The sequence below is a fragment of the Aquila chrysaetos genome, chromosome 6 (assembly GCF_900496995.4).
Source record: "Aquila chrysaetos chrysaetos chromosome 6, bAquChr1.4, whole genome shotgun sequence".
NCBI lineage: Eukaryota > Metazoa > Chordata > Aves > Accipitriformes > Accipitridae > Aquila > Aquila chrysaetos.
The window spans coordinates 53,662,666-53,674,944 of record NC_044009.1 but is presented as its reverse complement, the minus strand read 5'-3'; the positions used below and the strand labels follow the sequence as shown (position 1 = coordinate 53,674,944).

The 12,279-nt window shown below is 43.4% G+C and overlaps 1 protein-coding gene across 2 annotated transcripts in view; it reads left to right on the top strand.

Annotated features, from left to right (window-relative positions):
- ACVR1 (activin A receptor type 1) overlaps window positions 1-12,279 on the top strand; it is a 72,606-nt gene that overhangs the window by 31,588 nt on the left and 28,739 nt on the right. For both annotated transcript variants that reach the window (XM_030018053.2, XM_030018054.2), the window contains exons 2-3: window positions 2,693-2,766; window positions 11,652-11,918. In XM_030018053.2, coding sequence (XP_029873913.1) covers window positions 2,693-2,766; window positions 11,652-11,918 — 341 coding nt within the window. The remainder of the gene's footprint in view (window positions 1-2,692; window positions 2,767-11,651; window positions 11,919-12,279) is intronic.

The following is a 12,279-nucleotide window of genomic DNA, read 5'->3' as shown; positions in this document are numbered from 1 at the left end:
TTCTCAAGATGGGAAGTAGTCACTGTGGGACGGCTCCCGTGCGAGGTTGTTTGCCTTTTCAGGGGGGTGCAGTTTGGATTTCCCTCCTCCTCCTCCCTCTGAGAAATACAGGGTAGGGGGTTGGGTGCATATATATATATTAATTTTTTTTTTTTTTTTTTTTTTTTAGGGAATTGAAATAAACTGTTTGAAAAGAAAGCAAATTAGTATGTGCAACTTGCAGAGTTTTCCTGGTTTCCATACTGCTGTCTGCTTCCTTCTTCTGCTCTAGCCAGCCCATGTTTCTTGTGTTCAACCTCCTTTCCTGGCAGAACTGAGCTGAACTCATTGCAGGTTCCTCTCCTGCTCTCCCTGCTTCAGCCAGGTTTGGCAGGAGGAGGGTCTGACATGGCCAAGGGTGGGGGGACTTGCAGGGAGGCTGGGAGGAGGGGAGGCTGTGGCGTGTGTGGGTCTCTGACCCGACCTGTGGTGTCGGAGGCGGTGTGATGGCTCCCCACCAGCAGAAAACAACCCTTGTCGCTTTTTAATTGGGCAGGGAGGATGGAACTGTGAATTACAGATCTGTAGAAAACCCGGCAACCACTCTGTGTGTCGGCAGCACGCTACTGTTTAATGTCTCAACCTGCTCTGTGTTGTTAAATTCATTTTTCATCTCTTGTAAAGCCCTTTTTCCTTGCGGTCGGTGTCCCCGCTGTCTGAAGGGCTCTGGGCGGACCGGCTGCCTGTCCCTGCCGGGCTCCCCCCTCCGCCCAGCAGCCTCCAGGGTGGCTGGCTCACCCAGCTCTGCTGTGGCTGTGGGCCGGCATCATTAAAATCAAAGTTTTCTGCCTCTGCTCTTTGAACCATTGATGTGTTGAAAGAAAGAGGGCATGTCTCATGAGCCACCTCTGTCTAGACTTGCAGAGAGTTATCCGGGTGTAATGCCGAGGAAAACGCTGGTGTAAGCTCTTCAGCCAAAGGAAGCGTGCATGGTGGCTGGCTGGCTGAGGAGGACGGTATCGCTCTCGTGTCCTGCAGCTGCCCCTGCTTTGGATCAATGGAACCCTTTGAGCTGATCCGGAGCATTAAGCAACGAATCGTTCCCTGGGATAGTTTCCTTCTGCTTTAAACTTCCTATGTTGGATTGCTCAATGGTCATGCTATGTATAACTTCATTTCATCATGTTTCCAGCATAACTGTTGAAGGTTAAATATTGGCACGTATTAAGAATGCATTGATGTGTATTAAGAACGAGGAACGCAAAGTTACTTGATGAATGGATGTTTGAAAGTGAGAGTTTCACTCCTGGAGGTGAAGTGGTGGGTGCTGCCTGATCCTTTTTGTAAGGACAAAAACTCTGAATACTTGAGTTCAGAAGTCGTTGATCATTTTGACTGATAATGAAGCAATTACTGAAATGTTTCTCATATTCTGCAAAACAAATCCATGTCAGGAAATAAATATAGAAGTAAATGGCTTGGCTTTCGTCACCAAGCACTTAAGCAACCTGCTAACGATTTGAAAAGGCAGCAACAGAAGATATCTGAAAGAAAAATGGCAATATCAATTTTATTTTCAAGTTTCATCTGCTTCACTAGAATTAAATCTGAAAAATGAAGACAAATACTTACATGTAAGAAGAATGGTAATGACTCAGTGCCTTGGTCAAGGAGAGTAACTTTGTTTTGCACATACTATTTGCCACTGCTTTTGACTAAGATTTTATGGCATGTCATTAGGCCAGAGAGTCTCTGTAGGAACCAGGTAGCACAGGACAGACGAGCCCTTCCAAGTTATCCAGCCCTGCTTGTTGGGCTAAATCCCAATGATGATTGATTGTAGTTAATCTCTATTTCTTGGTAATAGTGATCATTTAAATGCAGAGTTTAAGAAACTGCAGGAAGGTTTCTTTTTGGAAGCCTGTTAAATAATTCTTATTTCACAGTAAGAAGTGGAGCTTTTATTTTTTTGTAAAGACCAAGTGTCCTGGAAAAGATTTGAAATACACAAGAGAGTTGACTCCTTTATTTACTGTTTTAGAAGGAGCATGTGCTTCTACTGATAAGCAGGAAACAGCCTGAGCTTTCACCCAAGATGTAGTTACCTGTCTTCGACAGTAGGGAAACAAAGCTGGGCCATGGAAAGGAAAACCCTTGGAAAAGCGGCTTGAACTGGGAAATTACTCTTCTGAGAGTGGTGTCTTCCTTAAATACATCTTGCTCTTTTTCTTGCCATCTGGCAATGGTTTCTGCTGGTTAAAGAAAGTTGTTCAGAGTTTTCTGGCTGAGATATTTTCTGTTTTTCCTCAAAGCCCAAATAATACACAGTTTTACAGAACTTCTTTTCAGTTCACAATAATTTAACTCTTTAATACCTGGTTGAAAAAATGTATCTTCTATTTTACATGCCTGCTTGGTACTGAAAGGGTTCATGTTTTCCTACTAGCATGCTTCTATACGTGCACTGTAGTGCACGTGATGTTTCTATGACAAAGAAATCAGATTTAAGAAATTGCAGTAAATTATTAATTTTATAAATGAAGGAAATGACTTGGGAAACAAGACATAGTAAAAAACCAATAAACCTTGGTTGTTCTGCGTTTTGTATAAGGAAATGATGAAAGACTTTGCTAAACACTGATTTTTGGGGTGGTTACATTTTAAGACAACAGTGAAAGTGTATACAGCTCACATGTCTCTTCTCTTTCTGCAGCTCTACAATGGTAGATGGAGTTATGATCCTTCCTGTGCTGATCATGATGGTGTTTCCCTCCCCGAGTTGGCAAGGTGAGTGATGTGCGGGGTGGTGCAGTAGCTGTCTGCTGGTGGAGGAGCCGGGTTCGAGTGCCGGCTCAGCTGCTGGAGCCGCCTGGCAACGCTCCACAGCACCCTGCTCACTTCAAGCTGACAGCATGGGCAAATTCCTCAGAGGAATGAGATGTTTGCTTTTCCATTTCAAGTTGCTTCAAAGGATATTTGTTGCCTGTTTATGTATAAAATTTATAGCATGTGAGATGGGCATAGGTCTTGCCAGGGCCTGGGAAGGCAAGTGGGAAACCTTATTTGAATGGCAAGTTACTGAGCTATGGAATGAGTAGGTCTTTTTAGCCCATGGGCTGAGGTGCAGTTGTGTGGCTTGCATTCTTATAAGTGAAGTTTTTTCTCTGGGAAGGCTCTTTGGAGTACTTAGTATGGCGTTTGATAACTTTTCCATGATTGCTCCAGTGTGGTCTTTGGATATGGAGAGGGACTTTTTCATAAATCGTTTACGCAGTTGTGTGCACATAAAGTTTTTTATGACATGCAGTGCGTTTAAGATTTGCCTCAGTAAAAAGGGAGAAGGGTATTTCCACTGCCATGGAGAGGCAGGAATGGATCATTTCAGGGTCTTCTGGATGTTTTGGGAGATGACCTCCTGAAAGATGCATACTTGCTATTTTGCAAACAGCCTTTAAAAATGTTGAATAAAGGTTTTCTGCAAGTAACTTGGTTATCTCAATTTTAAATTTTAAGTGACTTGAGGTGTATCTAGTGTTTGTTATAGCATATCTATGCTCTTTTGTATTTACCTTGTGAAATCTCTTTCTGAACTACTCTGCTGAAATGCATTTATTTTCAAATGTTGATGCAAATAATAAAAGGCAGAGTATATGAAATAGAATGTTAGAACGGGTGGTGTAAGGTGAAGATTAAAAATGCACGGAGGTCTAGTGGCTGACTTTAGTCATGTCGATGAATAGGAAATTGAGACAAAATTTTAAAAGGGAGGAATGCTGCATGAATGTTTGTGTAAATACATTAAATGGCTAGTGTTATTGATACAATATTATCTTCAAATAAGGTTTGGTAACAGTTATCACACTGTACCTTCTTATCACTCTTGAAGTGCAGCTATCTGCTTCTCAAATGTTTTTTCAGCTTTCAGAGCTGCTTATATTAAAAATCTTAAAGTTAAACCACGTCACATCCTTAACATGAAGAACAGTAGATGGAGAAGAGAAACACATGGGAAAGGTGCATGTTAAAGTCTGAAGTTCTAGTTAATTTCTCTCACACAGTGTATGGAATCAGACACTTGTGCTGCCTGTGTAGCGCAACCTATAGAGCAGCAACCCACCCTACCCTTCCAAAGCTGTCCTGCAGGTGTTCAAATCTTAGTTATTTGACCTGACTCAGCTTAAAAAAAGAAAAGTAAGTTCTAGGGCTTAAACGTGATCTTTTTGTTGAAAAGATGCCAATAAGTGATCAGCAAGAGAAGAGTTACTAAATCCGTGCCAAGACATTTTCTTTCTTTTCCTGGCTGTCTGTGATAGTGACTGGAGGTACAGCATCGTGCCTCATCTGGGAGCAAAGGCAGAGCTGGACCAGATACACTGTGGGAACGGGCTTTGGACAGAGTTTGTGGGGGGGCAGGAGCATGTGAGCGGAGATGTGCAGATGTTGTGTTCTTGCTGTCCACCGCCTGTGCCAGCTGGACATCTATGAAGAACAGAGTTTCCTGTTCACAGCGTGGAGCTGCTGTGCTGTGGGAGAGCTCATCCAATAATGCTTTTTAAAGAGCACTGTGTTTGGGCCCACATTTCTTTCCCATGGTGATAGAGCTGTGAAAGACTTTGTAGAAAGAGGTGACAATCTTGCTTTGCTTTTCTTGCATTATTCCTTCCCTTCTCCTCCTCTTGTACTTCCTACGGTGAGTTTTTTTTTTTTTTTCCGTGAGCAATTACTTGCTTAACTCGTGTAAACAATACTGCTCTTCCCCTTTTTCATGTTTGCTAGTAGTAACGCTGTTCTGTTTCCTTTGGAAATAGTTTCCTACTTCTAAGCTGGTTGTAGAGGAGTGTTTGGGGAGGCAGAAAGACCTAGTGGACCCCTCGGCAAATTTTCATGTATGTCTCTTCATCTAGGATCTAGCTTTTGGCTTCCTCACCAGTCAGATGTGGTAGTAATGGGAGAAGTCGCCGCTTTGTTCCTTGAGCGTCTAAGTGCCGCTCAGTGCTTATGAGCCAGCAGCCTATGCTAGGGCTAAGGTGGTAAGCCCAGAAGTGCAGACCTGTGTTTGGAGTGTTTTTCAAGGGAGAGCATGCCTTTGGAGATCCATCAAGGGAATGGAAGTTGATCCTCTGCTGCCTGCTTAACAGGCCACGGAGGTGGGTCTGGTGGACCCTGACCAGCATACTTTGCCATGTGCTTTTTCTGACTTTTTAAAAAAGTTGATATTTTGGGGAAGAACAGTTATTTTGTCTTCCCTTTGCACAAAATAACAACAGCAACAAAAAGTTACAAAGCCCCCCCCCACCCTGCCCTTGTGTATTTTATCACAGATCAGTCCATTTCCTTCACTGGGATTTGGACCAGGTTTGGTGTGGTGGTGTGTTTTGGGGGTTTTTTTTTGTTTGTTTGTTTGTTTTTTAAATGAATGGAAAATGGCTGGGCATATCTTTGGGTAGCATTCAGGGGCAGACTGGCTATTTCTGCATTGCCACTAAGCTTCAGAAAATGAGATTAAACGTGATTTAAAAAAAAAAAAAAACAAACCCACAAAAAAACTCACAACCTAACGCCCCCAAAATCAAACACTGTGTAGAATTCTAAGTGTAGAAACATGTCTCTTCCCTACCTGAGCGTCCAGAAAATCCTTTTATTCTAAAGCTTTATTGCAGCGCTTACTTCTGTGTTACTTCTTTATTAGCCCTGTAAAGTGGGGAAAGAGGCTTTTCTTCATTTCCCAAGAAGCTAAACCCTGTCTAAAGCAGAGCCCTTTCTAAATAATGTAATACCTATGCTTAAGAGTGTGAGGTTTTTCACTTACTAGCGACTGTGCACAAATGCCACTTCCTGATCCCGATGGCAATGTTAGGAGCACGGTGCATGAAATGCTGCCGATGCTTCTGCCCTCTCTAGTGACTGTGGGAAGGTGTCTGGGCCACGTCCTGCTCTGGCTGCCACGGCTTCTCTGCCAAATGCAGCCTCTCGCCTGGGTGTGAGAACTGGGCAGGCTGGAAAGGGTCTCATGTCACACCATGGCCAGGAAGCGTTTGGGAGCTACCGAAACTCCAGAAACTACTGTCTGGCCTGTGGGAAGCTGGCTCTGGGAACAGCCTAACCACCTCTCCAGCAGCTGGGCTGAGGGAGGCTGCTCCTCTGCGGAGCTGGGCACCTCTGCCCTGTCTTGGAGCTTTTCTAACTGTCAGTGTCCATAGCACTTGTGCTTTTTCTGTTTTAGGGGTTTTTGTAATACGGAGAGCAATGATAAGGCTAAAAGGCTGTTTCTTAGTGCTAGAAAATTCAAAGGCTTTTGTTAAATTAATAAATCCTATATAAAATGAATTATTATAGGCTGCCCAGGGAAGTGATTGAATCACCATCCCTGCAGGTATTTAAAAGACATGTACATGTGGCACTTAGGGACATGGTTTAGTGATGGACTTGGCGGTGTTAGGTTTACAGTTGGACACTATGTTAAGGGTCTTTTCCAACCTAAATGATTCTGTGATTATCATTATGGCTGTTGTATAATGCTTGTTACTGTAAGCATTGAGAAAGAGAAAATAAAACTCTGAATGGAGTAGTCATCTCTACAAGCTTATTATTTTGTGTTTCCCTGAAATGACTAAGAATCATAAAGGGAAGCTACCCACCAAAAAAGAGCTGTCTAATGTACAATTAAATGGAGTCTAAAGAGATTTTAATTTTTCCAGTTCTGCTTTCCTTCAATTCATTATGATATGAAGCCCTAGCAGATCCCACGTCTTCCCCCAGTCCTAGTCATTTAAAAAGAAAAAGAATATTGCTGCTTTTAAGTATTTTGGCCTTCGAGCGTGAAGTCCCTTTCATCCTACTAGAGATTTCAGCAGCTCTGAAATAAGCTTCGCCTGTGATTTGTAACCTTTCTGGTTTGATTTCAAGGTTTTCCGTGTGAAAAGAGTGGTCCCACTCAAAGCCTAGCAGCAAGCCTACAATGGGGATAACAACTGTAGTACGGCTCCGAGTGGTCTCGGGTTGGTAAGCCGGATCCCGGTGGCTCTGAGGGCTGGGATCGGCCGCGCGTGCCCGAGGTTAGCCGATGACTGCAGTGTCTGTGCATGTTCAGTATGTGGCCACGGAGGCACGGCGCCTTCCTGCTGCACAGCTGTGGGCTGGGACGGAGGAGAGCTCCCGGACGGATCTTCTCTGCCCGCTTGTTTGTGACGGAAGGTGTCACTCCTTTGCTGCCCCTCGCTCTTTGGTAAAGAGGAATCAATTAGATGGAATTGTTCCTCTTAAACTTATGTCGTTATAAAGTCATATCTTGGTGAGCGAAAGACTAGTTTGTTTAAGGCTTGTTTACCTCTGTCCATCCTTGGCCACCTGGCTTTTTTTTTCCAGCCACATGCTAAGAGGTCTTGTGTCGTGTAGGTTATCCCTCTGAACAGTCACTCACATGCATGCGCTAAACGTATATCATATCTGTGTGGTAGATGTGCTAGTCCTTATCTGCAAGGTAAAACTTAGTCCTGCGAAGAACAGGGTGTTGGACTCGGATCCTTATGGGTCCCTTCCAACTTGAGATATTCTATGAAATTTTGAAGGGGAGGGTATGCAGTGGTGGTGCATTGCTGGAAGGAAATGATTTGATCTTGTTAAAGCCCTTCTTTAAAAGGCACATGTAATATAATTAGAGACTGGTTTTTTTAGAAAGAAAATTGAGACTCTTACAGTATATGTTTTTACTTTTTTATGCTTTTTAAAGTTACTTCAATTCTATATTTGCCAACCAAGTCACATAGTTAACATAAGCATTTTTTCATGTCAAAGAAACTGTGTTGCTGTAGTGCCAATAAGAAAAGCTGGCCAAGTGCCTATTGTACTAGCTGTTTCGATGGAAAAAGAATCACTCTTCTAAATGTGAAATCACCTCAAAATTAAGATGTGTTACCAGAAACATATGTAGTGTATTTCTCCCTGGACGGAAGTAGTTTGATATTTTTCCAGAAAGTAAACAATGTTTACAGTCCAGGAATTGCATATAAATTATGAAATCAAAATGTCTGGATTGGTAACTGGTTGTGTGAAATAAACTTCCCATAGAAGTAAATAACTTGTCTTTGTTTCCTTGCATCTGTGCATTTCCATTGTTAACCTTCCTTCTCAGAGTCTTGCGGTTCAGTGTCCTGTGGATTCAGGCTGGGACGACTGGGGCTGTGTGCCCGCGCACAAGCACTGCACGCAGCATAACATGTCCTGGGCAGTCACCGAGAGGATTAAACACTGGACCTTCCAGTTTACTGATTAAAATGTGGAGTGTCTTTGTTCTTGTTCTGTTGAAATACCTAGATAATTAGAGTCAGCACTCGTAATTGTTGACTTTCACGAAGTGAATAAGCAAACAAAATAAAGGAGCTTCAATTTTGACACTTTAATAATAGTGAACTAGTAAACTAGTTAATGAGAAGTTAATGCAAATCTCTGTATCTTTGTGTGGCAAGTCAGGTTTTTTGTGTGTGTACAATATATATGGGCCAGAAGTGCAGCAATGAGTCTCTGTATTATGAAACAAAAATATATGCAGTGAATGTGTTTAGGTAATGGAAGTATTTTTAAGCTTGGCTTCTTGCCTGCGTATGTTGCCTGACAGCTACATACGTACTTGGCCTGACAGCCTTCCATGCCTGGAGCTGTTGTTGAGTAGGTACTTACCTCTGAGCGTCTGTGCCTGGGGGAGTTGATCTGCTTCAGCCATAACCTCTTGATTGCAACTGGCCTGTGGTGTTTTCTGGTCACATCTGTCCTGGATACTTGCTCGCACAGCCATGCTCATGAGAGCTATGGAGAAGTACCACCCAGTCCAGCTCTGCCTCTACTGTGGATTCACCATATGCCAACAAAACTGCTTTGCAAGTGCAGCTGGTTTCACTTTGGGGAAATACGGCTAGAATATCCAGCCCTTCATAGCTGGCTTTGTGCACGGGGAGAGTGCTTTGTGGGCATAGTACATACAGTGTTTAGCTTGTACGTGTTCACGGAAGCATCGCCCCGCCTGCCTGCTCTCAGGCTTCTGACCTGCAGCTCTGTCTTAGCTGGTGGCCTGCAGAGGCAGGAATGGGAGGACATGGTCAGGGCTTTGGCTGGTTCTGCAGCCTGAATAAGCCTCCCTGTTTGGGTAAAGCAAAGTGAGTGTGGAACTGCAGGAGCATTAGTGAGGGAAGGGCTGGCTGGTATGTGGTAATATACCATGGAGTTGGAAAACCAACTAAGTGAAGAAAGGAGCAGTTTGGGTATAAGGAATAGTAACAGTCACGAAGGAGAGTGTCTCCGTTTCCAACCCAGGAGTTCTTCACCAGAAATGTTTCAATTTTTACAGCAGAGAATTGATCTGTATTGGTCCGTGGACATACCAGGATCTGCAGCAGTTCCCTGTCTGTAGTCAGTGTTACTCTCTCTTCATGCTCTATTAAATGGATCCACAGCCTGTGTGTCATGTTAGATCGTTCGCGCTGCCTTCAGGCTAGAGCAATCTTTTCAAAAGACAGGTAGCGTGTTTGGAGTTGCAATGCCTTAGTTCATCGATTTTAAGGGATGTCAGGTTTGCTCTGCATGGGCTGATTGACTGCCCTGAGGCTGTGCAGTTGCTTCCTGGCCCGTTCTGGGATTGCAGAGCTCCTCCAAGAGGTGGCACGTGAGGGGGGGTGGTTTTCTGCCAGAACTGCTCCTCTGGCTTGCGTGAGGTTTGCTCAGTCTTGAAGGGTCCTTGAGTCAAGAGAAGAGGGAAGTATTAGGCTGGATCAGGCTGCAAGCCAGAGGAATTTCCCTTGGGGACTTGGTATGGTGCTCAGATGGTAGGTTAGTTGTCCTACTCCATATAGCAGCTATTTCTGCTGTTACTTAATAGCTGAAATGGCTGTTACTGCAGCCTGCAAGCCTCCTCAGCTCTGTCCTCACAGGCCTGTGTTTGTCAATGACAACAGAATTATCTCTCTCGCTGGGAGGTACTGAAATCCTTGCTGCTGAAGGGCTGTTCTGGGGAAGGCTGTCCTTACCAAAGGTATGGATCTTTCAGGCAGGTCGTGGCTACGCATCGGGAGGAAGTCCCTTCTAGGTCTCTGGCTCTGAATGCCTTCGGCAGTTCCAGCCAGACGAACCAAGATTAAGGGCTTGTGTGTTACAATACTGGTTGTGTTTTACTGCTGCTGTTGTGGGAGGAGAAGGAACAGAACTTTGATTATAGGAATGTTTGGCATACATTTTTTTTCCTTTTTTTTTTTTTAAAGTTCCACAAAATTAGCAAAGTTATTACTTGGTATGTGTGTGACGGATTGTGTATACCAATACTTGAAATCAATGTGGCAGACGCTGTCTGATTTCAGGATTCTTTCCCTAATTTAGTTTTTGTTAGTCGTTCAAAAATGGAAAACTATATTTGTGTATTTGTTCATTGTGGGAGGAGGGGAGGAAAACAAAGCGGAAAACAAACTGAGTTATATTCCCAGTAGGCAGACTCTAATGATAGGCTTGAAAAAGTCCAACACATGGTATGCTCCACTGCTATTTTAGGAGCATCCACTGTATTTGTGGCTGGAAATTTTTCTTGTGTGTTAGAACTGACAAAGACAATGTAAATATGAGTTAAGTTGCCATAAATGTGTGTGTGTATGCATGGGATGTGTGTAACAGAGAGCAGTGACTTGTTCTGTCCTTCACAGCTGTGTCTCTTTTCTCAGCCATCTGTGGGTGCACATGGCTGTTTACTCCCACGGGCACCTGTATTTTCCAGGAAACTGAAGAGCTTCCAGTGTTCTCTGTTAGCTAGTTGAGAGTGGTGTCCTCTCCTGCAGAGACCAGAGTGACTCAATGCTGTGTGTTCAAAGGCATGTGCCATTCCTGAAAGCAGCAGTGTGTGCGGTTCTGCACAGAGAGTGGGATTTTCCCAGCTAGGGATCTCCAGGCACTTTGCTGAGGATACTTAGAAGTTTAGTTTCCTACTCTATACATTCTCTTAAAAGTTATTCCTTTTATTTAGCTGAAGCATCTGGAGTTAGAAGGGAAGTGTTGTACTGCTGACAGTGTGTGCTGCTTCTCGCTTTACTTTTTATCTCCGTGGTTACTCAGACTCGCACGGTACTCCTCAAAGGCTTATCTTCGTGGGCAAGTAGGTCCAGATTTACTTTTCAAGCAAGCTAGTTAAAGCTGCTCAATCCTATGTAGCTGTGTCCGCTGCAAATTTAAATGGCCTTAATTTGATTTAGTTAAAGCCATTTCTGGAATGCTTGAGAACAACTATTTCCATATAGAAATATAATGCAGTTTAGCAAATCTGTTTTAAATTTACACTCTTTGTTAGTTGTTTTTTTTATCTGCTGAGTGTCCCTGTGTAGATGATCCTCCCATGTTGTATACCTGCAGTAGTGTCTGTGCGAGAGGTGATGTAAAATGTCACTGAACTCTCGAAATTTGAGTGCGTGGAGTGGGCAGATATGACTGGTATTTCTTTGATGATGCAAGCTCATATCTTTGTCTTCCTGAAACAGCTAAATTAGTATCATTAGCTCCTACTTGGTGGTTCTTCAGCACTAGCTGCAAATAATATTTCTTCCCTTAAACAGAAGATTTTATTGTCTAATGATTTCATTATCTCTATATAACTGAAGCTATTAAGAATACGATGGTGTTTTTTCCTCAACTCTTCCCTTTTACAGATGATGAACTGAAGCTAAATATGGTCCACTACGAATGTGTGTGTGAAGGCATGTCCTGTGGGAATGGAGATCGTTGCCAAGGCCAGCAATGTTTTGCTTCCCTGAGCATTAATGATGGTGCTAAGGTTTACCAGAAAGGCTGCTTCCAAGTCTATGAACAAGGGAAAATGACGTGCAAAACACCTCCATCTCCTGACCAAGCTGTTGAGTGCTGCCAAGGATACCTGTGCAACATGAATATCACAGCACAGTTGCCTTCTTCTAAAGGTGAGAGGTTAATTAAGAAATAGTGAATTTTGAGAAAGAAGAAATGTTTGGCTTTCATTTGATGTGATGGGAATGAGGTGGCTTCAGTGCTAGCGTAAGTAAGGGCTTAATCAACTCAGTAAGGCCCTTTCTATCTTGTTCCCCACCCTGGGGCCCACTGGCACACATCTGATGTCCACAGGTCGAATGATCTGTATTGCTGGATGAATGATAGGGGTCGGGGTCAGGATTGAGTTACTGCCTGTGAGTGAATTGCACAGTCACAGGTGTGGTTTGTTCTGAAGGGATGGGGTTGTTCTAACAGCTCTGCAGGGAGTTGCTGTGGTAGCATCCTTTGTATAAGTGCACACTCATAGCTCTG